At 36.9% G+C, this 27,945-nt stretch overlaps 3 protein-coding genes across 5 annotated transcripts; 1 reads left to right on the forward strand and 2 right to left on the reverse strand.

Annotated features, from left to right (window-relative positions):
- Nucleotides 1-972: 972 nt before the first annotated feature.
- On the reverse strand, nucleotides 973-20,194 carry CPSF100 (cleavage and polyadenylation specificity factor 100). Its single transcript, XM_008789279.5, has 18 exons — nucleotides 19,910-20,194; nucleotides 17,915-18,083; nucleotides 15,196-15,292; nucleotides 14,994-15,120; nucleotides 14,773-14,888; nucleotides 13,861-13,955; nucleotides 13,630-13,781; nucleotides 12,790-12,847; nucleotides 12,585-12,692; nucleotides 11,816-12,068; nucleotides 10,950-11,134; nucleotides 5,979-6,074; nucleotides 4,898-4,996; nucleotides 4,278-4,409; nucleotides 4,082-4,126; nucleotides 2,800-2,964; nucleotides 1,689-1,763; nucleotides 973-1,515 (listed from the first exon to the last, which is right to left on the reverse strand). The coding sequence occupies exons 1-18, from the start codon at nucleotides 20,056-20,058 to the stop codon at nucleotides 1,417-1,419; spliced, it is 2,220 nt and encodes a 739-aa protein (XP_008787501.1). The 5' UTR covers nucleotides 20,059-20,194; the 3' UTR covers nucleotides 973-1,416.
- LOC103705535 (complex 1 protein, LYR family protein) lies at nucleotides 17,942-27,875 on the reverse strand. Of its 2 annotated transcripts, XM_088712955.2 has the most exons (3): nucleotides 27,556-27,875; nucleotides 27,377-27,449; nucleotides 17,942-18,083 (listed from the first exon to the last, which is right to left on the reverse strand). In XM_088712955.2, the coding sequence occupies exons 1-2, from the start codon at nucleotides 27,742-27,744 to the stop codon at nucleotides 27,396-27,398; spliced, it is 243 nt and encodes an 80-aa protein (XP_088569081.2). In that variant the 5' UTR covers nucleotides 27,745-27,875; the 3' UTR covers nucleotides 17,942-18,083; nucleotides 27,377-27,395. The 2 variants fall into 2 exon arrangements, with proteins under 2 accessions (XP_088569081.2, XP_008787499.3); XM_008789277.5 differs by lacking the exon at nucleotides 17,942-18,083 and having other exon boundaries at nucleotides 27,058-27,449; nucleotides 27,556-27,870.
- On the forward strand, nucleotides 20,406-24,568 carry LOC103705536 (uncharacterized). 2 transcript variants are annotated; one of them, XM_088712954.2, is made up of 5 exons: nucleotides 20,406-20,543; nucleotides 20,887-20,980; nucleotides 22,071-22,183; nucleotides 24,114-24,192; nucleotides 24,295-24,435. In XM_088712954.2, exons 2-4 carry the CDS (start codon nucleotides 20,905-20,907, stop codon nucleotides 24,159-24,161), a joined length of 237 nt encoding a protein of 78 aa, XP_088569080.1. In that variant the 5' UTR covers nucleotides 20,406-20,543; nucleotides 20,887-20,904; the 3' UTR covers nucleotides 24,162-24,192; nucleotides 24,295-24,435. The 2 variants fall into 2 exon arrangements, with proteins under 2 accessions (XP_088569080.1, XP_008787500.1); XM_008789278.5 differs by lacking the exon at nucleotides 24,114-24,192 and having other exon boundaries at nucleotides 24,295-24,568.
- Nucleotides 27,876-27,945: the final 70 nt, after the last annotated feature.

Consider the following 27,945-nt stretch of genomic DNA (forward strand, 5'->3'; position numbering starts at 1 on the left):
AGACTTCTCCTCTCTCTCTCTATAGACTATATGTATGAGTTATTCATCTTTGCCCTAAACCTAGGGCTTCTTCCTTCTTTTAGAGCTATGGCTTTTGCCTCTTTTTTTGTTTTTTGGGATAAAAAGGAATATAGCTTTCTCCAGGAGTCGATGTATGTCCCGTCGAGAATTAGGGTTTTTTTTTTCTAGTTAAGATGAGTGGCCTCAATAAATATAGTTTCTTTTGGTTTCTGGTTGTGTATTTTGCTGCAATGAATCCTAATGTGGAAGATGGATGATTGGGGGTTGAGAGCTCCCATGTGATGCCCCTCGAAAATTGCAAAGGATTTCTGATCAAAAACTTTTGGACCTCCAAAGCTCTTCTCCCTACAAAATTTGCTAATTTTGAGAAGCCGCATCCATTTTGAAGTGGTGGTTCCTTACAAATTAAGGATGGATTTATTTATTTAAACAATGGGTTGATTAAAAAAGTTATTTCATTAAAAGTTTTAGACTTCATTAAGAACCCATTGTTGTTTATTTTTCAAGTTTGACATAAAGGTTGCATTCAGGCCTGTTTTATTAAATTTAAGGTTGGTGATAGCCACAACCTAAATAATTTTCCCCACAATATCGATCACCATCCCCTTGAGTCTTGACCTACCATGCCAAGTGCACTCAGCCTTCAACCCAGATTAAAGCAAATCAAAATGCTCACCCGCCCGTTCGGCCAACAAAGAGCAGAAGGGCATTCATGCGAGACAACTGAGGCAGTGTCCCAATCATGTCTGGTTTTAGAAATCTGATGTCTATATTTATCATTTATGGCTAGAACGTAGCATGCTTTGTTCTGAAATTACCGAGAGAATTAGATATTGAGTCTCAAAACAAGAAAATTCTATTGTTCAAAAGGTACATGCTGCAAATCTGGAGTTGAATCAATTAATACCAGACCAGATAATGGATGTAAAAAGAAGGGAAGGAAGCAGCAGATGGTCTCTGAAAATTGCAGCAAACTAGCGGCTACAATATATTTCAAGAAATACAAATTTTTCTGACAATAAACAGCCTCCCTTCAGGATTACAACACTGCTGTAGCGCATTTATAACATCTGATATTTCCCAAGTGGTATTTTGAAAAGAAAAAAATTAGAAAACGAAAACATAAAGCCAACCATTAATTGATGTCAATGTGACAACAGAGGCTGAAGAACAGGTGATATGAAGCTCTGGTTGAGTTTGCAGATGGAGGTAAGCTCACCCAGAGACCACCACTGGCAACACCTTTGTAGCTTGGATCGATAGCAGTAACCGAATGCACGGCACCATATGGTTGACCTTATATCACTTATCTCACCAGGGGTGGAAAGATTACAATGAGCCTGCAGACATTTCATTTTTCATATAGATGTTTAATACACGGAATTTCACATCAGGCTATAGCAGGTAAAATTGTGAATACAAATGCTCTCGAATCTTGTAATATTCTTCTGTCAGAGGGCCTTCAATGACCACTTGCTGGGTACCAGTAACGCCCTATACAAATATCAAAGAGAAGACCGAGAACTGTTAGAATCTTGAAGTTATAATGCACAAAATAAATTTCCTAATTGCAGGATAGCTCGGTTTAGACCAACTCAATGCCACAAAAGCTTCCCAATTAACTTAGCTATGGGGCTCAAACCCATACTGCAATCAAGAACAGTCACCTTCTGGTTGGAGTCACTGATCTTGCGAACTGTGACATACTCACCACAACGCAAGGCACCCCCAGCAAATTCTACCTGAAGATGATGAGTAGAATAACATTATCTTGTGCATCAACAATACTCAGATATGTACAACTGTTAAGATTTCAGAAGGAACATGATCTGAAAAGAAAATTTACATGTAAGCAAATGTTATGCTGGTTTCACAATTTTGCTGTCTGGATAGGAGGCATGTTTTTAATTTCCTATTAGAAACTGTGCACCTCTACTTTATGTAGCTTGTTGTTATGAATACAAAAATTAACTCCCACTGGCAACTCCAGGATCTGCCTACAATTCAACTTGTTAAGTTGCTCTTTAATATAACAGACTTATAAAATCATCTAGCAATTGGTAGTACCATGTGTAGATCTTCAGCACGTAAATTACAGTTATAACAAAATATATATACTTCAAATGGTGGGGAGAAAATTTTACTAATTGGGAAAAACAAAGCATATGCTTAGAATCACTCAGTTTGGGCACAGTCTGTTAGTACAGGTTTATGCAATTCTCAGGATACTCGAGAAACAGACGTACAAATAGTCAATGGTTAATAACAAAAGACGTCATAAACCATATTTTAATTACTAAATGACCGAGGTACATATCAAGAAACATAATTTCTTTCTTTCGGATATCGTCTTTCTGAACACAAGCAACAATCCCCATCCAATCATATGGAGTTAAAATTATGTATTTTTTTCTAATTAGTCTGATTAAAAATTACATCCTCTTTACACAGCCTTGATACATATTCAAAGCTCGGGCCACGTCAAATCATTATTTAAGATGCTTAAACCATCTATATTGGTTCTCCATTAATTGGTACAATTCATGCACCTTGATGTGCTCATCTGTAAACCTAGCCTTCCATGTACCGACACATCCCATCTCAGCAATTTTCACCGCTATGATATGCAAGTTAACAATTTAATAGAAAGACAGTAGAACATGAGAAAAAGAGTGAGAATTTTATTACAGTCACTTACAAGTCATTTCATATGAAAATCATTGTGGTGATGAATTTCAAAATTTTCACAGAAATTGAACTGCTTCTACATTAAAATACCTGGACACCTTTGCTTGCAAGAAACTGCTTGAAATCTGCCAATTTCAAATCTCCCACCAGAACGGTTTTGTGAGTTGGAGGAGTTGATGAAAGAGGACCCAGGGTAAGCATGTCGTTGGTCTTTCCTACTTCCGCATCAATCCATGCTATCTCGTAGTCACCCATCTGTTAGTAGTATTAAAATTTCGAAGGATGTAAATGGATAAATCACTAGGGTTACTTACTACAACAAATCGAATTCATACTGACTGCCAAATTACTGTCAAAACTAATTATTTTGACAAGAAAACTTTTACATCAAACTAAAATAGACAGCATTTCTTCTTTTTCCATATGATCACCATGATGAAACTATGCAAGATAGGGATGAGTGACATGAATTGGAGAAATTAACTGCAGTACCAGCTTACATGATATCATTATGCAAACTATAAGCTACCATGCATAAATGGATTGCTTCTCTCCTCTGCAAGGAGGTGGCAGCATTCTTGGCACTAACCAATGACCACCTGCTTTCCAAAACAATTCACAGGAAGACTATTTTATAAAATATTTGATGCTCATAATGCAACACCTACATGCTGTATTCCTCCACAAATAAGGGAGGAAAGAAAAGGACTATACCTGGTATCAGAAAGTAGGATCATTGCCCAATGTTCTTATCATTCTATTAACCAATCCATCTATTCCATAGTGGAAATCACCTGTGCTCGATGCCCAAATCTACTAGAAACTGACCGTCAGAGCAGCAATGGAGTATGGTGCCTAGTTATTTGCCATCTGATCAAAAATAGCACATGAGCTGAACTAAACACCACAGTTTTTTTCTTTTTGGTTTGTTGCCAAGGAAATGCAATCTGGTTGCCTATCATTCAATGCGATGATTCAGCAACTAATAGGATCATGATGGTGGTCTGAATAGTGCCACCATTTTTTGCTGACCTACTCATCACCCAAAGAAACATAAAAGCAGAAGAGACTCTTTCAGATGTTTATTGCAAGCTCATGCTTGGCAAAAATCATGGCTTCTCCTAGTCAGTTCTAGAAGTTCCACATTGCACACCAATTGGTAACTAATCCAGTTTGGTTTGAGTTTGACTGTCGTCACCTTTCTTAGACCATTTTGCATCGTTTATTCATTTTCAGAAAGATTACTGCATATAACCTATTTTAGTATGGTATAGCCACTAAGTTCTGCTTAAATATGAGAACATACTGCAAAGTCAAACTACTAGATTTGGAAGTAGGAACTAAAAATCACAATAATAGTTAAGTTACTCACCTTTTTAAAGATCACATTACTCATTAACCTTTCAGAAAGCTGCACCTGTGATCATTTGAAAAAAAAATAGCATGAGGGGGGGGGGGGGAGCTTATGGAAGCTCGGGATAATTCTGATCTGTGGGAATGATTCTATGCAGCAACAAATTACAATCAGTATGTTACTGAAAAAGATTGTCAGAAAACCAAGTAACTACCTTGTAAGCACACAAATCAGAAGTGACATCAATTGTTTCGTCGATCTGTGGAGCATATACATGGGGGCAAACATGTTTTGCACAGTGTTGTTTCAAATGCTCGGTAGCTTCTGCTGATCCGTGCACTAGAACCTTAAAATAACAAAGACAAGGAATATTTAATGTTCTCATGGTGAACATCGATGAACAAGTAATAACTAAGATGCAGAAATGAATTGGCTACAGAATGAAGTGATAATTTCATACTAATCATTAGAACTCTAAGTTTGGAGTGTTGTCCTGAGGCAATAAAGATGATCTCAAAGGTGCACCAAAGAGTGCTGGTCTTGGAACAAAAGCATCTCAGCCAGCCTCAGGGTGGAAGATTCAAAACAATCTCCCCTTTAACTCATCAAAAGCAATGTTTAGACTTTAGAGTATCTACAAGCTCTAATCAGTGAAATAGGAAAACAGTAACATACTTCAGATATCAGATCTCAAACATCATCAAGAATGAATAGATTTCTACTACAAAAATTAACATTGCAGGTACCAAAGGACAGCATTAAGCTGAAGCCAATAAATGTTGAACTTATAATAGACTAAGAAAAAAATTACTTATAAAAACATGAATGACATACAAGCTTCAAAGGAGCCACATGTGCCAGGATTGATTTGACTGAGCGTCCATCAGACCGGCCCTCAAAGTCCATATAAGTTAACCCACACTTGACTTGAACCTGAAATATTAGGTGGAATCTATATAAGTTAACCCACACTGGACTTGCACCTTTTGCTGACACAATCATCGGAAGTAAGATCATTTGAAAAGATCCAAAAGCCAGGCACATCAGCACATGTAACAAACAACAAAATTACCACAGCATCACTACTTAAAGGTGAACATTATGTTGATTTCCAGGAGTCAGGTCTAAACGACAAATCCATGATAGCCAAGCCTCGACAACATTCAACAACTGTGTATTGTGATGACAAATTAATCTGCACAGTTGAAATACACCCTGCAATGTGCTTGGCATATAATCAAAAACCAAATGGAACGATGTACCTTCAACTAATGGAACTTCCATTAATATTTGTGAATTCTGTAATAACCTATCATGAACATAAAAAACAAAAAATCATACCCAAAGGTACGTATGAAATTCCATTTTATCCACTGCTAGATTTAAGAAAATGATTCTCCAATGAGGAGTTCCAAAATAAGGTGCACAACGGCCACCAGAACAGGTTGCAGAATTATAACAAGATAAGAGTAGAAAAGAATTGTTGAGTTGGTTGCTCATGTGGTAAGGAAAAATTCATGTGGAAAGAAAACTATTATCCATAATATATATATATATATATCATTTTATGGATAATATATACAACATTATTGATATATATCAATAATAAATATATATATGTATCATTTAATTATTGATACATACGTACGTATATAATAATCAAGATGCATTTTATCCATGTGGAAAAAAAATACTAAAATGATTATCTGGATGAGAGTGAACCTATTACAACACAAAAAAAAGATTCCCACAAAAAAGTTAAATAGTTGACAAGTTAAATTAAACAGTTATATGTCCACTAAAAAAAAGAAAAAACATAAACAACAAGATGTAGCCATTGGCAAAATTATATCTTGAGTTCTTACTTTGTCTACATGGTTGTCAATCCCTTATTGTAAAAACAAAATTGACTTACAGTCATTTCATTTGAGACAACTTTTGAAGGTGTTGAATCAAGGAGCAAGTGGGCCGAGCCTTCATCAAGTTTACCATCTAGTTCACCCCCAATGCACTGAAAAAAGTAACTTGTTCATGAATCAAATAACTTAAACCCATGAAATTATATCATAGTAACAATCAAATTAACTCATGACTTCTGCACAAGTAGATAATCCTTTCTACAGAAGATTCAAAGGAAAAATACTTGAACTTAGTGAGCAGTCAAAGAAAAAGTACTTGAAACTTAATGAACAACCAAGTAATTGTATTATACGTCAAATCATGGATTAATGGAAGGTAGTATGCTTGACACAATCAAATGCAAGAAATCCCTCTTCCGTGCTTACTATCAGGACCTTTCATACGATAAAAGGTTATAATTTTTATGAATATAAAAAACCATTGAAGAAGGCATCTTCGTATCACAGCCCTATACCATATGGCAAATTTGAGCACCATATCCTTATATTAATCATAGCTGACAATACACAATTTAAGCTAGCAGCAAAATTGAATCAAGATTTCTTATATTCCTTAGAGCTGACATACCTTGCCCAGCCAGCATGAAAGATAAAGATCAAGTGTTTGAGTTGAATGAAGTGTTGCATGGACACGGATGTAACAATCAGACTCATACATGCATCCATGTGTCTGACTTGGCAAGAGTGAAAAAGAGAGATACAAGGATACATAGAATAGCATATAAATTAAACTAAACTATATGTTTCTACCTTTAAATATTATCTGTTTAAACCTTAAAAAGAAAAGGTTAAAAAGATATTGTTTGTTAAGATCATTCAATATACATGTTTCTGATTCAAACTTCCCAATTAACTTAAAGATATTAGCAAAATAATATTTTACAAAGTTGTTTCAATAATCAATGCCTATATCCTTAACAAATCTTGAAAAGAACAACTACCCACTTCTAATATCAGATGGAAGAGTTCCATTCACTCATTATTGGACGAGTTCAACTCCTGCAATCTTAAAAAGTGGCTACCGAACAACTTCATAAGTATCAAAGTATCAACACATATTTGACTCGGCTATGTATCTAATATGGATTATTGGAGCTAGACACGAGTGCCTAGGTAACACTGGTTGAATGTATTGTTCTCATCAAGGTAATAAAATCCTATAAGCAACATTTCCCACCACATTAAGGTTGTGTCCTATTGCTGGTTTATTTACTAGTTATGAGTGGATTATCAGTTTAACCAGCCAAACACATGCCAAAAAGTGTGGGTTAAGTTTATTCGAACAGACAGTGCCCTCAAAAGCAACTTAACCTAGTTAACTTTATTTCATGGGGGAGGGTGAAGTAAAGTCAACCACCAGAATTCTCTCTTCTCTCTCTAGTTTTTTTTTTTCACTTTTTCCACAATTTTCCCACTAACCTCAAAAATGTCAACCAAACAGCAGATAACTTTATATGGTGGTCACCAATTGCTAAATGTATCTACCCCCTGGTTAGCTATTTGGTATCCAAATGCAGCCTAAGTTTCAAAATTCACATATAGAGTTTATATATATACATACATATATATATATACACACACATATGTACATACATATGTATACATATATATATACACACACACATATGTACATACATATGTATACATATATACATATATGTATATATATGTATATATATAAGAAGAACATTACATAATTAACCCTAAATGTTAACATGTTTTAGTTGTAGCATACATACAGTAGATATAGGTGACAGTACTATTTGTCACTACCAACCCTATAATTCAAGGTGGATCATAAACAAAGCTTAAGTGTTAACCAGAAGAGAGATAAAACTAGTTTCTCAGAACTTAAAAACATCAAAAACAGATATATCACATATGAAGAAAAGCATGGGGGAGGGTCAGTGAAATATCATAGGAATTGTATTACTAGATAAGGAAAGGGAAGTACAAATGATGGTGATAAACCAAAGTCGTAAATGGGAAATGCAGTGATGCAATAGGCTTTTAAAGAAATTAGAGGTGGTGAGATGAAACAGATGAAAAAAAATGCCAATCAATTGGAAGCAAGCATTCTAAGTGTGTCACAAGCTGAAAATGCAAGAAAACCTCTAAAACATGGACTATAACAAAGTAGAATTGTTTAGTGGACCTGGCCACATAGGCTGGCACCACAACAAGCTATGAAACAAGATAGCCGAAGCAGAACTGCTTGTGAAGCAAAATGATATAGGCCTTTTTCCTAGGGTAGGCCATGGAGGGACTTTGTATCCAGTAACTCCAGTTTTAAGGCTTAACTTTTGGAGAAAAAAATAAAATAATAAAAGAGGCTGGCAAAAGATGAGTAGCAAAATAATTGATCATGAAAAATGCAAGGATCTCATGACAAAAATGGGGGAAAAACGAAGGCTATTGTTGTGAATATTTTGATGCACGATAAAAGGAAGAGAGCAGAGCAAATTGATGAAAAAGCACCAATTAAAAGGATAGGAGCAAAAAGAAATGCCATAAAAGACCTATAGGATGAGCAGCGAAGGAAAAATGGACCCTGAAAGCCAAACTAAAGGGCTGAATATAACAAAACTAATATGAGAATAAGTGAGGAATATCAGATACTAATCCAAAAAAAAAAGGAAGGGTTAGTGATGCCTGATGCATAATAAATCCTAGAGAAAGTTATAGTGAACCATGGTTAGGCCGACGTGAGGTGCATACAATTTATTGATGCAAAAAGAGAATGAAGTAGAAAATGTTTAAAGAAAGAATAATGAAGTCAATTGAAGATTAAAAAAGGGAAAAAACAAATGTTTTGCAAGTCATGGAGGAACAAGACAAGAAGAGGCTCATGCAAGAGTCCCTAATTTTACTGGAGGCAAGAAAATGCAAAGATGTTAATAACTAGCCAGAATGCAAAACTGGCAAATAATTAACACAGTGGTTCATGAAAGAAGCACTACAGACCACAACAATGATGCACCAACCAGCAAATTGGGAGTGGTATGCTAAATATTAAGAACAAGAGGAAGGGACTACCAAGATGAGTTGGGCCTCATGAGACCAATTGGGGGTGCGTAAAAAGGATAACTATGGGTTAGAGATGAGAAACCCATGAGAGTTCCACCAATAACAAGGTAGTGGACCACAGATTTGGATCTCACAAACGAAAATCAAGGAAATAGCAAGAAAATAAAACTAGTTGCATAAACTTTATAAAGATTAAGGATCACCAAACCGGTACCGGTAGGCGTACCGGTTGGCCACCGGACCGGCTCGGATCGGTACCACTGGTTCGGCTTGGTTCACGCATCCAAAAGCCCAAAAAAAATTGGCTTGGCCGATACAGGCCAGTACCGTTTTTTAACGCCGAACCGGACCGATCAGAGACCGAACCGATTCGGTACGAGCTGAACGGTCGGTACGGGCCGGTTCAACATTTCTTGATAAAGACTCAACACCCTATGAGCAAAACACTACACTGAGGATGCACATATAAAACAACCTCTACATACAATCCATGTCAAGGTCGGAGGAACCAGTACCGGACCCCGTACAGATTTTCCGGTGGGACGGCTCGGTACGGGCCCGCACTGGGCCCATACCAACACAGCGGAGCAAACGGAAGAGAGGGAGAACGAGAGAGGAAAAGAGAGAGAGAGAGTAGGGGAGGGAGGGAGGGGCGCCGGTAGAGGGCAGGCAGAGCTCGACGGAGCCCGGCGTCGGCCCCCTTGCAGCCTCCACCAATCTCCATCGGGCTTCGCCGGCCCTCCACCAGCGTCCTCTCCCTCTTCCTCCCTCCCCCGCTCGCTCTCTTTCCTTCTCCTTATCCGGCTCCAGGAATGCGTCCCATTTTCGGAGCCAGAACCATACTGGTGAGCCACCGGTACGGTTCAAAACGAGCAGAACCGCCCGATGACGTTGATCCATGTATAAACTCATGAAAATAATTAACATATATTTATAATTGCAGCACATTAAACAACTGAAAATGAACATTATGGATGAAAAGGAAAGGTTAAGGAGTAAGCAATCATCAAGACACGCTACAAAGACAGACGCACAATCATTATTTGTTTGCAAGCAGATACTAAGTAGTACTTGTTAACTATTATGTTTAAGGTGAAGATTGTCATGTACAAGGTTTCAAAGTACTTAGAAAACTTGAAATTATTTCTCCTCCAACAGAAACCACCACATGACCCTTTATTAATTTATAAAATTTTCGGACAGAAGAAACACAGTTTACAAAAAAAAAAGTTTTTTTCATACAGTCCAGTAATTAGAAGGAAAGAATTAGGAATTTTTTGGCCAAGGTTTACTTGTAAGTGACATGACTATAAATGTTTGGATAATTCAGATGCATTTAGCTGTCTGCGATGAATTTACTTTATGTTCTGGATGACATTATATTAGTTGACTCACTCGTCATATTATTTTGATGGAATGAGCATATTTTTCAGCAGAAAATTCAGTAGTATCCCTGGTTAGGATTGTAGTAGATGTGAATTCAGAAGTAGAGAATGGATGATACTACTTCACATATTAGCTGATTCACTCATCATATTATTTGATGGAATAAGTTATTTTCAGCAGAAAATTAAGTAGTTTACTGTCAATATCCCTGATTAAGATTGTAGTAGATGTGAATTCAGTAACAGCAGTAATAGTAGCAGCAGCAGTTGCGCAGGAGTAGTTCTAGTAATATACTTTTTTGGACTTATAAAAGGTAGTTCAAATCATTCTACTAAATCATAAGCTAATGAGACTCTGTTTTGGTATGAACATCTTCTAACAAGATCTAAACGTGCAACATGAGTTTGCCGTAGAGTCATCTTGCAAGATCGAACAAAGTAAAAGCAACAAAAATAAGAATTACAACACAGATTTACACGTTTAACTTTAACATCATAGCTATCTAGGTGGTACCATACATGTACTTTGTATTATATTAACATGTGGAAACTTACTTGCATAGATGCCTGATCCATGTCTTCTTCCTTAATAATGTAGTCATCGGGATTGATGATCTCACCATAATCATCCCATTCAGCTGTGTTTTCAAAGAAGGGAAACATTGGAGAAACACTTGTGGCTGGAGGAATAAATCCATCAATGACGATGTCCAGATGCTCACCAAAGCGTGAGCTAGCCACTGAAAAGTGCATCAAAAACCAAATATATGGATTTAAAATAAGTACACTATATCAAACAATGTGTATCAATTGCTCCATATAGCCATCATCAGGAAAAGATAAGACCATGAATTCCAAATCAAGAAGGGAACCAAATATAAACTGCTTAATATGTAGGATTACACGTTTTAATTAAAAAGAAAAAATCATGTGAAACAAGGAAAAGACATGCAAAGTGCTGAGTCCCTGCCTCCCTGGATATAAGAAGTGTAACTAACAATCAAGCAGGTATGCAAAGATGCAACTAAAGCATTAGTCCCGACCCAACTTCACTGTTAACATATCTAATCATCATAAGTGGTAAGTCAGTTTCAAAATACTATAATATTAATCTTTTTGTGTTAAGTATATTAAACAATAATATTTAATATATAATAATCTCTGGCAACTAATAATTTCAAGATATCAGAATGCTTCATTGTCTCCACCAGAACTTGGCACACATAATCACATAGATAATGACTGAGTCAATCTCTATCTAAACAGCAACTCTACATTAACTTCAGACTAGGAGGTTTTCCATACAAATGAACATTACCACAAAGATGCATTGCAGCAGATAACATTTCAAAATTGAAACAGTGACAAATTTGTTAAAGAAGTAATTAGACGAAATATCGCAAAAAAAAAAGAGGCTATACCATTAGATGAAACATGAGATGAATTTGCATCAATCACCATGGGGACAGCTACATTAGCATCTGCTCCTGGAGATGTCCTTAATTCCTCCTCTTTGATGAGATTAGCTTTTAGAGCTTCTTCCTTTTTAATTCGACTTTGTTCTTCTTCATAGGCTTTTAACTCTTCACCACCTAGTGGAACACGCTTACTCATAGTAACTTTTACAGCTTTTGGGGGTGGATCCACTTGAAGCATGCGAGCTAGTGTCCCAAACTAAAACATGAACAGTATGAAATAATCAACTGACATGATGAGAATAGTAGTAGAACTTGAAGTTAGGCAACAAAAATTGACACGGCTCAAGGAATAAGGCTGTGCCTATAAGTTGGTAGTTATTGCAGAGGCATAAACAGCAGTTTACCTGATTAAGAAATATGTAGCTACTTACATATAATATACTGTACGCATACAACTTAAAGGAGAAAACCATTAAATTCTAACTTTGTAGGAATTGCAGATTTCTCCTAAAAGCAACCTGCTCAACATATCAAATTAACATAATCATTAAGCCTTATACAGGAACCATGTTGGTATAGTGTTGATATGGGTCAGTTTGGTGTACCAACACTCAAAGTGCCCCCCATACCAAGTATTACTTTGGTACCAGTAACAGTACACCTAGTATGGGGCTGTACAAACTGATACAACGAACCTTGCTTTCCAAATTACCAATATCAACAAAGAAACATGTTATAGCTAGAAGAGTGATATGATGCCAAATCAATATACCTGGCCTTTTTCTGTAAAAAGTACTAGATTCTTTGCTTCGGTTGCCCATTCCACAAATATATCATGAGAGAACCCCACCTCCAGACTGGCCATGGATGCTAGAACAACCTAAACAAGGTGTGTTAGCTTTCCTCCATAAACGCACAATTTGAGGGGTTCATTTTCCTTCTTAAAAGCACAATATATTTGAGGACTAAATGCTAACCTTTGGGACTTCAGCTAATTTCTCAAGCTCATTCTTGTTGATTATAAGTGTGACATGCCTACAATATATCAAAAAGAAAATCTCAGGAAAAAAAATGATAGAAGTTGTGTATGAAATTATGACTGCAGCCTGTACCCATATGTACAGTTTTTCCAAGCAACAACGCCTACTTTTAAATTAAGGACTTGCTTTATAAGGCTCAGTAAGAAAAAACAATGAGTTTGGTTGTCATTGAAATGAACCCTGTACTAATAAGCTTAGAAACAATCCATGAATTGAAAGCCAGAACAAGGTCCATAAGCTTTTGTTAAGTAATAGTAAAGCCCGACCTCCCCAGGTATACAACATATGATGCACTCATAAAATCTTATTGTAATTTAAAACAAGCTACAGATCTTGCTCATTCTGAGAAAATTCAAAACTGTAGTTTCACAGACTAGAAAAGATAGAAGGCCCCGCATGCAGTTTGTAGGGACATTGGAAGAGCCAATCGTAAGAAGGGCTATCATCTCATGAACAAGCTGGTCTATCGGCAGCTAGCAATAGCTTAAATGGTGGGTAGCATGTCATTGCTACAGACATCAGTGATGTTTCATAGATCTAGCGTGCATTACACTAGTTTGGCTGGTACCATAGTTCAATGGAGCATCAACATGTTAAATCAAGGTTTTGTTACATTTTATAAAATTTCTTATATCACAATGTCAGTGTTGTGGAGTATAATAGAATCGCCGCATACATGCATTTGGTGAGAATGATATTTGTTATTTCGAAATGAATAGTATATGTTAAGACAAAACAAGAAGGATGACTTGAATAATAAATGCAAATGAAGCTTACTTTAATGCAAAGGCATTGTCACGTGTATGTTCAAAGGATTTTGCTATCGAGTCACTCATCCATTCAAGGAAGCTCTTCACGTAATCGATTGTGCTTGTAGACACATTTGTCAGAAAGAAGATAGGAAAAGTCAAATGCTGCTGTGCCCAATACTGCAATATAAATGAAAGATAAAGCTTGAAAGCACTTCGATGAATAGGATAAGCAAGATATAAGTTGACAAAAATTGACCTGTTCTAGTATCAAAATAAGTTCCAGCACCCTCCCAGCTGTATCAACAGGAAGCAACACATTTCCATCTGCCCTCAGAGCCTTGAGTATTGCCTCTGTAAAAAGATGTTCACACTTTCAACAATTTACAGCTTGACTCGAAATTATTAAATAGAAAATGGCATAGATGACACCATACATTATGTATCACAATTTAAAGCTGCAACAAATTACTAAAGGAAATTGGCAATGATGATGCTACACTGATGCACTTAAAGTTGTAAATGCAGATTGCTGGCTAGCAAATAATGCAGTTAAAGCTTTGATTGGAAATGCAGCATTAGCAGACTATAACAGTTGAAGCTGTGATTGGAAGTGCAACATTAGCAGACTATAAAGGCACATAACAACCTACATGAATGATCAATTATATCCAACTAACACTAAGTGGCAACCAAAACAGGGATTAACATTTGCCAAAGATCCACAGGACGGGAGGTAACTCTATCTGAAGAAATTACTAGACCTGAATATGCTATCACCAGCAAAGATTAGACACAAAATTAATAAATGCAGAAATTAATGATAGACTGGCAGGGAGGATTATAGCAATTATTTTGATAGAAATAAACAAATAAAAACACAGTCAAAATCATCATAAAATAAACCAAAGATTTCCTCAATATGAGCTATATGTCTTCATAATTGGACTGTTATTTCAGGAGGCGGAGAAGTGAAAATCTAGCAAATGTACTTATGATTCTAATTCTTACAGGCATTAGATATGTAAATAAGTTTATAACAAAGCTCCAACTCAAGAAAAAAGAAAGAACCCCATAGGACAGTTGGAGAATCCTTTAAGGTACAAGAAGCCGAACAAGTAATAACCAAAAGGTAGATAACTGATAAGATAGCATGGCAAAAGAGAGCTACCGATAAATTCTTGGTCTCTTTGACGTTTGTAAAGCTGATTGTTCAAGGCATTATAAGCATCTGTTATCAGAACAGCAGGTCGCACAAAAGATTCTAACACAGTCCCGTTCAAGTGCCTGATAAACAAGTTCAGTGAGCTCGAATCCTAATCTCTTTGACAACAGAAACAGTATACTGAAAGCTTTCTTAAATATAGATATAATGTGCAAGGGACATGTAACCGTTCTTTACGATGGTTGAAGTCAACACCATAGACTACATCCTCTCCATCTTTTGTTATCTTCCACATGGTGCCCCCCAGAAGATGTCCCGCCACATGAGGAGCAATAACAATTCCTTCTCCTTTATCTATTGAGAGACAAGTTAATTACACCTTTGACATTGAAAAGGCTGAAGATAACTGATCACTGTGATTATACTAACCAGGAAAATGATAATTCTGGGAGTATGTCAGTCTAGTAACATTTTGGAATGCAGTATCAATATCATCCAGAGTGAACAAGTTAAAATCTGAAACTTGCTGCAAAAGAAGAGTGTTAACGGGGTTAACGAGCAACCTATTAAAACCAACACCAAACTCCCAAAAATTCATAAAGATAATAACCTTATTGGGAATGAGGGAGAAAAGGAAGAAAAATTAGAGCAAGCAACTAAATAGATCATGTAGAAACTTTTCCAATAAAGTAGCAACAAAGAGATTTTCACATTAATGGCAAACTACGAGCAAATGACACAGCTGACTCATCTGACATGAAAAACTACAAAGGAGGCAAATTAGATGTGTATATGAGGCATTATTTCTCAGATACGATTGCATGCATTATTTCTCAGATACGCATAATTTATGTCACGAAGTAGCAACCAGAGAGATTTTTTTCTTCGTTAATCATTAAGGAGTAAGATCCTTCTTACAGGTAAAATATAATACCAATATGTGCTTTTTGAGACAATGATGGCACACGAGAAAAAAAGAAAATGGCAAGAGTCAAGACAGTTAGTTCAAAGTTAACTACATAACTGTAATCACAACCTGCATCAGGTTGCCTTCACATATATTACTTGGCACGAATATTGTATCCTAATTATGGATTAAAATTAAAGATGCTTAATTGTTCACTTTTCAACACCAAAACATTTTTTTCAACAATAATTCATGGGTTAAGAATCGTTAATACTTAATGCAGTGTAAAGCATGAGTTGCTGTTATGTTCAATAATATCATCATGCATGTTTGAGAATTGGGATGATTTGGCTTCTACCATTCACTATGAGCAAAAACATGTTGAAACATGAAATTAACAGATATTGTTGGTCTTGATTATAAGTCCATTAAAGATCATCTCACTTCAAAAGGTGTGCAGATACATAAACAGGATTTCTATGACAGCATTAATGATCGCGTATTTGCATCAATATGAAGCATAGCATGGCCTAGTGTTATGCTTGATGCATACTCTCTGAGCTGCATGATACAAGCACAAGGCAGCATTTGGAAGCAGAATTAGTTAACCCAGAGTAAATGAGTTATTCAGTCCTCTTTACTCCAGAAAATTACTCCACCCTATATGGAGGAGTAATTATTCCTAGGTTAAGTGGAGCAAAGAGGATTGTAAGGCAAAAAAGTTGTCTACCAAGTTTTCAGAAAATGTCTGCTTTACCCTCCTGAAAAAGTGGCTTTAACCAAGTAATTCATTGAGTGTTTGACTGAAAAAGGGTGGAATAACTGGGTTATATTACTTTTACTCCCTCTTTCCGCTTCCAAATGCAGCCTAAGAGTAAATGCACTAACCTTTGTCTACTATCAACCATGCTATCATGAGTTCACAGGTCGAAACAAATCATATTTTTGGATACTGATCTTAAAGTTGGGGTCCTACTCTTTCCTCCCATCAAACTTTCTGAGACAAAAGGACTCGGAGGAAAAACCTGTAGGCAAAAGTTGTGGCAAGTAATTGTGTCTTTTCATCATTATTTTAGTTCAAATTATTCCTAGATACTCGCTCATAGTTATTCAATGGCTTCTTTCTTTTCTTCCGCAAGTCTAATGTGATCTCTTTTTTTTTTCCTTTCCACTCATAATGATAACATCCAAAAAAGATAAATATATCAACCATTACTGCTTAATAGGTAGTCTTTACAGGATTTCAGAATAAGAGTCTAAGCAAGCAATGCAGGCCATTGGTTGTTATAAGCAACCAATCAGATAATCACAAGTCATTGTGATGTGAAAGTAATAAGGTCACTTAATCAGTGCATCATAGATTCAGAACAATTACTATTAAATGATTGATCACCATTAATTAACTGATTTCATTTTTCAACTAGTGTTTTGCATTTCTCATATTTTATGGATTATATTTTCATTAAATATTGTATTATAGTCTCATAATTTATAATTTATGGACTACATTTGAATTAGATTTTTGTAAATTTTCTTGTTTGTATTTATATATGCTGCATGTTTAAAGCATTTCTAGGTACCACTCTCCCCCCAGACGTCATGGAGGTATAGTGACACAATTTGCAGTAGGGTTGAAATGAAGTCAATAGTAGTTTGCAGTAAATTGCTCGATCCTTGAATCAAGCCTTCTTCTGGTCATGCAGCATAGCAGGCACTAAATTGGCAGGATAAGTTGCATATGTTTGATGAATGTTCAAAATACTTTCTAAGAACAATGTTGATCTTTGTCCTCACCAAACTAACATTTTAGAACATGTCAATTCTTACACAAACCATCAATATCACAAATGGTGATGCAATAAGTATTACATAGCATGGGATGTTACTGGACAGTCCAAGCAGTCGTCACACTTATGATGAAATTGACAATTATATGATTTCATTTATGCCTCTGATTCAAACAAAATGTAAAATATCATGTTAAACCATTGAAATACAGTATCATCTCTCTTCCATTTAGCAAATTATCATACAACTTACTTTTTGGACCCATGATTTGACAGCTATGTGTGGTAAAAAAAACATAATGACTGAATTAGCATTAAGTCACAATTAAAACTGAACACCATTATGTTTTTGTTGAGGGATACAATCATATTACATTAATCCACATAATAAAAATATGACAAACTAAAAGGTTTACGACAGAGTTATAGAGGATTAGACTCGGAAGAAGCTTACTCTTCGAGAAAGGTAATGATCATACATGGTCAAAAGACCAAGTCTATATACAGGCTCTGTCGAATAAACTGGAGCAGAGAGTTTAAAGTGTTTCATGGCATATGGCAGAGCACCAAGATGAAGAATATCTGGATGTGACAGCAAAACAGCATCAATTTTTGGTGCTACCCTGCAAGCTCAGTTAGAGTAGAAAATCAATCATCTACGGGGATACATTGACATAGGGAACACACAAACTTTAAATATGAGAAAACTGTACTATAAACATTTGGCTGGTCAAACTAAGGTAGAAATCTTACAGATAGCTACCAGGAACAAATGCTCTTTAAATGTAGCTTCTTAGTGGAGAGACTGTTGGGCGTCTGTCTAGGGATATTCTATGCTAGTTTAGAGTTTCAAACTCTTAAGCATGTCTAAATTTTGTGCCCAAACACTTTATAAGTCAGGCAGCCATCTAGACTCATTTTTCATGTCCTTGTATCTAAGCATAATATATTTTTATATGCCCAGAAATATATCTAGATATCTGCATTTATTGAAAATTTGAACTTTGCTATTTAAATTAAATCAAAACATTCCCAACAGAAATTTTAAAAACTAATATACGTGCTACATGAGTGCAGTCAAATTTAGCAAACATGTGCAGTGTTAAGGACGATAAAACTGAAAGTCTATTTTATTCCCTACCTATAGGCCCACCATCCACAAGGTTTCTAGTTGTCTACATATGTTGAACTCCAAGCTTTGCATGAGACCCCAAGAACGGTCTGTAAGTTCTACTTTAAGCAGAGAAAAAAAACTACGCTTGATTTCCTGGCCCTTCTTGCAGGACATTTTGTGCTGCCCATGATACTAAATTGAAATCATCATAGCATCATAATGTAGTTTATAATGGCATGTGGACTCCTCCTTAGGTTATAGTCATATAATATTGGTATATATGTCATCAGCTTTCTGCCCATTAAAACAGTATTATTTTCGTAGTCTTTCTTTGTCAATAGGATCATTACAAGTCAATTTATTTATCTTAATCTAGGAAAAAATTCCATGGCCACCTTTCATTTTGAATGGGAGTTTTAACAGTCCCTGAAGGATAAACAAGTTTTTTTTTATGGTGTACTCTACTGCCTTCTGCCACAAGGTGCAATTATGGCTCTTGATTTGTTTAATTAAAGTAAATTTCTCGAGTGAGGCCACATACCTTCTATTTTCTTCTCAGCATCTAGGGTTTTATTTTATTATGTTACTTTATTGTTTTGCTGTCTTCTCCTGTTGAAATTTAGGGATGCCCATAGGTCTTCAAGAAACCCTATAGGTGTAACAAAATCTTTCCTTTAAACAAGCAAAGAATTGGAAAAGATCCAGATCCGTAACTTTTTTCAACTTGGTATGAAAATTTTCCCCTTCTTTTTTGCATATAGATCAAACAGTATCATAACTGTAGCCCTAATTCAAGAAACGAAAGGAAGGAAAGAGAAAAGTAACCTGGGGATGACTGTAGAGCTTGAAGAAATCATTTTGATTTAAATATTGTTTCCTTCAAAGGTTAAAGAATCCAAAAAGATCGTTAACGGCTATGAATTGGAAAAGATCCAGATCCGTTACTTTTTTCAACTTGGTATGAAAATTTTTCACTTCTTTTTTGCATATAGATCAAACAGTATCATAACTGTAGCCCTAATTCAAGAAACGAATGGAAGGAAAGAGAAAGGTAACCTGGGGATGACTGTAGAGCTTGAAGAAATCATTTTGGTTTAAAAATTGTTTCTTTCAAAGGTTAAAGAATCCAAAAAGATCGTTAACGGCAATTTTTCATATAGGCATAAAAAAAGTCTCACTTTTTTGACCGAGTCATCAAAGGGTTTCAAAATAAATTACCCATCTTCATTCAAGAAATGGAAAATAAGGAAATACACGCGAAGCAATCCAAAGAAATGAAGAATTGAAATAGGGTAGAAGAGAAGAAGAAGAAGAAGAAAGGGAAGGGCATTGAACCTGGCGAGGGGTTTGAGGAGATTTTCATCAAATAGATCGTTCCAGCCGCAGTCCATAAGGAAGTTGAAGCCATCGATGGAGAGAAGATAGCAGAGCGGGCTCTCGCTGTACACCCCGCAAAGCGGAGTCACCTGCACCGACGTCCCCATCGAAGCGAGCAAGAGAGAGATGGAAGAGTTCTCGATAAAACAGACAGATCAGAGAGAGCCAAGTTGGGGTTTTAAGGAGGGTTTGCTCATGGAGCGGAGCGCTCACTCAAAAAGAGATCTGGTGTGAGTCCACCACAAACGGTCTACTGGTGTTTGACGCGTGGTATGCACGCCATATACAGCATGAACGGCTGTGATCCCGTCCGAATTAAAGATTTCTCCGTAGTTTGATAGATACGGTGGGGGAATAATCGCCACGTGAAGTCGGTGGCGCCAGCGCAGACGTTAAAGAATGCGGTTCGGTCCACTATGGGACCGGTCGGGCGGGCCGGGTTTGTGGTAGGTTGGACCGAGGTAGTCTCGCCCCGGTTTATCCGCATCTCTGGCTCTCCACTCCCATGTACGACGGTGCGGCCAAACTCGAGAAGAATAGCGGACGGAGACGGTAGGACGGAAGAACGCGGAACAGAGGAGCTAATCTTGAGGTAGCATTCCGATCTAGTTCTTGATTCGCTCCTATATTTTCTTTGGATTCTGTCGTATATCTTTCGCCTCCTCTTGATCTGGATTTCTCCAATTCTGATGCCAAGATCCGAAACTAGGGTTTTCTCTTTTTTTTTGGTTATAAAAGTGTATACTGTTGCAACAAATGGATTTATTGATCCTTTTTTTTTGTTTTTTTTTTAACTGAACTGCGACTAATTTGGGAATTTTTAATTTGATTTTTATGGGTTTTCTGCTTTGGGTCATGGAAATTCTTTTATTCTATTTGGTTGTATTAAAATTGTTTTCTTGGACGTGAGTCGGTTTTACTTCTTCTGTTTGCAGTGTTAAAGCGGTTCGCTGATGGATGCGAAGGATCCACCCGAGCAACAGGCAGCAGCATCCAAAGATGAACCTGTTCAGTTCGATCCAAGCCGAAGTAAATTTTCCATCCCTGCATATATTCTTGTTGTGAACTGTATAGAGGTCTGTCAGTTCTGCTTATGTTTTATTTTGCAACTTCAAGATTCTTGCTTCGTTCTTGTGCTTTCACCAGTAATTCCTTGAATATATTGGAATAATGTAAATTTGAAATGATTTCAGAAATTAGATGGCTCTGACTTGATAAGGAATTTCGTTTGATATATGTGTTGCATGAACTGATCGTTTGAGAACTTTGCTGACTGGGGTTCAAATTTGGTTCGTAGTTGTTGGGACAGCTGACTCATGTAAGCATTGTAGACAAGCGCAGATATGATTGTATATTCATCTGGAGAAGAATTAGCTTAACTTGTTTAAATTTTGGGTCTAAAAAGCCTCATAAGGAACTGTGTTCATAACATCAGTGATTTTCACTGAAATGAAAAGGATAAATACAAAAAAAAATTTATTAGCACTACTGATATTAGCTTGAATGCCTTCTTTTAACTCGGGTCTTTATAATTACCTTTTTCCAACAAAAGGTAATTCATCAGCCCTGGTTTTTCACAAGAGGGCTTGTTTTGATGGCTGTGTTATATCCAAAGTACAGTCTCTAAGATCAATAGGATCTTGGTCCTGGGCAAGGCGTTTAGTCATCTAATTGGTTTTTTGTATTTGAAGCTGTCTGAGAACCTTAGGTAGTATAATTTGGAAAATAGTTTCATCCATGCTATGATTTCATAAGGAGATTGTTGAATTTTGAAACATTGATGGGCATTTTAGCTATAGTATGATACCTTGCATATACGAATCATATGAGGAAAATGGAGCTTGTATGATTGGGCTTAGTCATCACGAATTGAGCAAGACTGTTTTGCATGATGGTATTCTAAACAACCAATGATGACTCCTGAATGTTTTATGTATAAATGGCTATAGTTTATGTATCATAAAATGGAATAGCTGCTTCAGCTATGGAAAAAGAAAATGTTCCAAACAAGTCCTTAAGGACAGCCTCACGATCTTAAAAATATCCAGTCAAGATTCTTCCCTGATCACAACCCTTTTTGAAGACTCTTTAGCTTATGCTTGCTCTTTTTATTTTGAAGTGATTGGCATCATCAAAAGGAAGGCCTTGATAAAAGAACTTGCTGCTGCTTACCATTCTGAGTGTCTTGCCTATTGCCAGGAGCTTCTGCAACTTCAAAGAAAGTGGGAACAGGTTGGTATAATATTTGTATTTAGTTTCTAAAATTTATAAGTTGTAAACATTCTGCCTGTCTTGCTTAATATTTAACATTCTCAATTAATTAATTATAACCAAAATTATTACGTTAGAGGTTCTGCATTCATCACATGCTATGAGTAAACTTTTACCATTTTATGGAGTCTGCTGAAGTGTTATAGCATAAATTTAGACCAATATGGAACTACATAGGTTCTGGATGCCTCATCTATTCATAGCTATAGCAGATCAGGTTCTTTGTATACTAGTTTTTGTTTCCAAATAGATTGGTGGTAATTGCAGAGCAATATAATAAGCAAGCAAGAATATTAATTCGTTAAAATAGAAAGTCTTTTAATGGATAAATATATATCAAATAAACCGATTCATGCTTATAAACGTTTGATATTTTACATAGCAAAAGTCAGGTTTTGGGTTCAAAATTGACCTTTAGGAGGTGTATTATGATTTTTCAGAGCAGCTATGGTTTGTATTGGGCCTTAGTTGGCAGTGATTGGCTCATTGAAAATATTTATCACAGTATTTTCTGCTTGTTGGTCAGTAGTCTCTTCAGACTTCTTGAGTACTGTTGATGTGCAGGGGCATGCATCCCCTCTTTTTTTGTGATGGAAGCTTTTAGTGGTTTATAAGTTAGTGACTTGGAGAAAGCTCTGGTTGCATTGAATTTCGGTCAATATGGTCCAGTATGTAGATCCTACACTCCTTTTAATAACAAATAACCTTCACCCCCCACCCCCCTCCCCAAGCCGAGTTCCCTGTGAGTGTTTGGTTTGAGGATTGATCTGTGGAAGATAATTTCATCTGAATTTGTGTGAGTTAGCTGGTGATGGCAGGAGCTGAACTGTTTTTAGTTGTAAAGTGAATAGATCACTCGATGGTCATTGACTATATAACTGTCCCCTGACGAAGTGCTTGATTAGGTCTCAGTTGCCAAGAGGTTTAGGGGAAGCTGCAAAGTTGGAAGAATGGCTTGCTCTCTATACCCTTAGTAAAATATCATCTCCAATTTAATGGTGTTCCCAATGTTTAGAGAGATCCACTTCCTGCATTGGTCAAGCTTATATGATTTCATAATGATTTCTGTCAAACTTATGACAGAGTTTCTAGTAACAAGGGAGTGCATTCGACCAGGCATGACATTTTCCGGTTGTACAAGGATATTTTTTTTTAAAGGATTTATATGGGTATATGCAAGGCCTTGTCGGACAAAAGTGGTTAGCAAAGATACAGCACAGTAGCAAATTGTCATGTATTTAAATTTTGACTTGAATGCTGTTGGAAATTCATATGTTGACCTTAGGTTCTTGGCGCAAGAATGACAGCTTGCCTGGTTTCCTGATTAATTGGTTGTGTTGCCATGTCTCTGGAACAAAGCATAGAAAGTAACATAGGACGTCACTGTTATCCCAGAAAAAGAAAATGAGAGATGCCTCTGGCAACATTTTGTCGGAAATTAGGATTCATTTCATCATTTGAATTTTTCTGATGTTTGGCAGGCAGCCTAATGTCCTCTACCTTTTACATTCAAATGTGGGACAAAACTTGCAGTATCTGAATATGTATACATGAAGAATCTACTAATTAAGGGGTCCTAAGGGCCTTGGTGATACTCTTCTAGTTTACAGTTACGTGGTTTTGATTTTTTTTATTTTCTAAAAGACATTTTAATATAGCCTTACTTGACTACAAGAAAATACTTAAAGGCTTCAAGTTCAGCTTCACAGAAAAAGGGGGTATTGTTTTCCTGTTCCCCTGTTTCGCTCATGCCCCCTTTCATCTGAAACAGCACACCGTCCTTTTACTTTTTGTTTTTTCCCTCCTATTTTTTGATGGAAAAGCTGTGTGTGTGTGTGTGTTTTGTCTGTACTTTGCCTGTTCGACCCAGTAACTGATTTACGTTTGGCAGATGAAGTTCCAGTCTACGGCTAGCATTTATCTATATTTTGGCACATGAAGTTCCTGACTCTGGCTCGCAGAATATTGAAGTATTTTAGATTTAGTGTCAATTTATCTACCATTGGCAATACAATTTGCATTCCTTGTCCTCTCCAAGCACTTCTAACAGTCTCTTCTTTTCTCTTCTCCAGCAACAGTATATCGAAAGAAAAACTACTGAGGATGCTCGAAAACAGATGGTGATGAAGCCCTCCAAACGTCCAAAGAAGGGGCTCTAGGAATCTATCCATGGCTTCAAGTATTCTATCTGTACTATATCTTCTTCCCCAAGCGAATTGTGTTGTCACTCACCTGTATCAAAATTGCGGACAAATTTCCTGGTCCTTATATTACACATCTCATAATTGTGTAAATACCGAAGTTTCTTATTTAACATGCACATAACTTGTATGTTTTCTCATAAAATGGAGGGTTTCCACCAAAGAGATTTTATGCTAACCAGGCTTATCGCATGCAGAGTTCTACTTATCCAGGCAAGAGCAGTGCAAGCATAATGCCTATCCCTGACTATAATAGTCTGCCTGCAACCTGCAGGCTTTCTTCTTGGAGAAAGAAATCATGTAAAGAGATAACATTGCCGAGCAAATCTAATCTCTTCCAGACCCGTTGCTTTCTATGTTTTCTCACCTTGTGCTTGCTCAAACGATTCCTAGAAATCGTTCTTCTCAAACTGGGCAAAAGCTAAGAGGCCACTCTGCTCTAGCTACATCCTTCGTCTTCCAAAGATGAAAGCTCTTAAAAAAAAGATGGAAGCTCTTAAAGAGCTTCACTCGTTCTTTGGGAAGATGGAAGGATAATTGCTTTTCAATTAAGCTATTTATCTAATATTTCATTTCTTGGATTTTCTGTTCCTGGGCACTTGCTTGGAGGTTGTTATCTATGACTTCTTTGGTTAGGAGGCGGCATTTGATTTTGGTTTGAGTTTCAGTCGTCCAAGGATGAGATGGTGTAGAATAGAAAAGTGGGGATGGGTTCAACAAAAACCTATGATGTTATCCTTTTTTTTTCTTTTTTTTTTTTACCTAATAAACTGTATGGCACATACTCGCCTGGTACGAATACATCTCACAAAATCGAAAAAACAATACATCTCTAAACTGAATAGAAATACTAGAGTAAGACATCCATAAGATTTCGCCTCATCCGTAAAAGTAGTCCTCTAGTTTACTACTTTGTTCGCTTTCCAATAAATGAGTGACAGTAAATTAAATACAATTCTCAGCTAGTCTCTAAATATCCAACAATAAGAAATGTTCATTAGTATTTCCAATATATTTCGAAAACCATCCAATCACTATAATCGAGTCGCCTTTAAGGAGAATATGATTAATCTTCAAGGATATAATAGCATACCACATTCCCTCACACGCAACCCGTAACTCTGAATAAAATTTTTGGGGAGAGCTTGTCTGATAAAATTTTATTTATTACAATGCCTAGTGATGATACGCCGGATAGATTGCTATGGGGGGCATCGTGTATATCTAAGGTCAGGGCCAAGGAGCTTTACAAATTATTTAAAGATCATCCCCTATAGCAAAAAGGACAATGCATGGGGATGGAAGCTGCGAGTGCATCCTTAGCGTCTTTATTTTTATAAAAGCTGGTATGGGATTGCATTTCGTATCATAGTGTGATTGTGATTTTTGCCCAAATATGAAGGACTCTACGACTAATGCTCTCTTTCAATATCCAATGATACTGCTGGCATGCTCTTCGTTTGATCCTAATTTTGATTTTGAATGTCACTCCATCATCAGCTGCAAGACCAACACCATCTGAAATGTTGTTTCCAGATAACATTTGTTGAAATTTGTCTCATCCATTTTAGTATGTTAGGCGTATCATTCAGACGAAAGGATTTGAATCAACCAATGATGAATATTGCATCAATCCTCTGTTATTATATGGATGTTGGATCGAACCAGATATATCACTCAGAGAGGTAAAAGTGAATCTGCTTGACAACATCTTTTGCATTTCCCTTGACGCCTCTCTCCTTTTATGAGTATTATTGATTTGTGTGCATCAAGAATTCTTATTTCCGAATTCCGATACTGCAATCAGGAGCAGCAAGTTATATTGGATGAGAAAATGAGCAATCTAGCTAATAATCACAACCAGTTGCTTCTTAGTTCAAATATTTTTGCGTGCCATCATCTGGTTGCAGTATGAAGTTGGTGGAAGCTTCAATTTTATCTGGGATTCAATGGTTTTTATTAACGCTTTGCGATTGTGGATGACCAAGATGCATGCTATATTCGTACGTACTAAGAATTTCAAGCGGAAGTTGGAGTGCCCCAACATTGACTGCCTTTGTACCCTTTTATGCAATTCACTAACGCAGCATCTGAAGTTTTTTCTCCCCTTTCTTTCTAAACATTAGCTGCATGTTCATACAATGACTTATTTTGACACCAATATTTTGTATTTAATGAGTCCGTCTATGCTGATTTATGAGGATGATCTAAGAGTGAATCTCGTAATGTCATGGTTGCCAGCTTCTTGAGTTTGTCGAGTTACAATTTTTCCGCTGAACTCAATTGGACAAAGTATTTTAATAACTATAGTTTACCGTACCGATCCGAATCAGATGATACAGAGCATGCTGTACCATTTTAGTATCGATACTCGATATGAATAGCATATCGATACTCGATATGAATAGCATATCGATACTTGGTACATCGAAAAAACTCTATAACATACCATACCGATAAAGTACTAGCATCGCACTGATATATGGTTCGGTATCAATACAGCGAATTTTGTTAATAACTGTGGCTGACTGAATATTTTGTCGATCACATGTTTGAGAAGTGTTTTTCCTCTCTCTTGGCATTGTTTGACGCGTGTAATCATGAGTATTTTTCAAATTGAAAGGTAAAAAAGGATTTGAGAAAACCTATACCCGCTCGAGCTTCCATGCCTGGTGGGATTTATTATTTAAAGAATGTTAAAGAACAAGGGGAAATCAAATGACCACATCCCTGACCACCCAAATCTTCGGCCCTGGCCTGGTAGTCTCAAAACATTCTCAGAAGCACACTAGAGAGCCAGCCTTCTCATCAAAGATGAGAATTTGACATGCAATGACACACGTGAGACCGTCTGCTTGTCATCCAAGGTTTTTTATGATAATTTTGACCAACACAAAACTTCAAACTTTCGAGTGTAAAACAGCTTCTTTTGAGACTTTCGACAAACACTTACCGCGCAAGAAGAGCTTCAATCATTTGGAGCAGATGGCCTTGAGCTTTTCCGCAGCCGATTCATCCACAGAGTACTAAAATGAAAGAAAGAATCACTAGATTTGAGAACAATTCCTCTACAGTGGATTCGTGGAAGAGAACTAAACAATGGAAGGATGGGAAGAGGAGGGGGGATGGAACCTTGTTGAGGACCCAGGTGGAGTGGGCATAGGCTCGGTGGAAGAGCTCGTCGAGGGAGGTGGAGTCGTCGAGGTCACGGTAGTTGACGAAGTTCTCCCGCGCGTACTTGGCGTAGTACGGCCTCGTCTCCGGCGGGAGACGCCGGACCAGCCGCAGCACCTCCTTGTACGCCCCCAGAGCTCTCTTCATCTTTCTCTTGATTCCGCGAGGACAAGAATGGTCTGAACCCTCCGCAAGTTGCTTAATTGAACTCGAACACTGGTTGCAGGTTTGAGCTGGGTGTCGTAAGATCAAGTCGTCATGTTCGATCGGAATAGCGAAGGGGCTAAGACTGCAAATGAGTAGAGTTGACCCGTGATCCAATCTGACCCATGACCCTATCTAGCCTAC

This window comes from Phoenix dactylifera, chromosome 16, assembly GCF_051530095.1.
Source record: "Phoenix dactylifera cultivar Ajwa chromosome 16, Ajwa_hap1_PhDact_Kaust_v1.1, whole genome shotgun sequence".
In the NCBI taxonomy this organism is placed as follows: domain Eukaryota; kingdom Viridiplantae; phylum Streptophyta; class Magnoliopsida; order Arecales; family Arecaceae; genus Phoenix; species Phoenix dactylifera.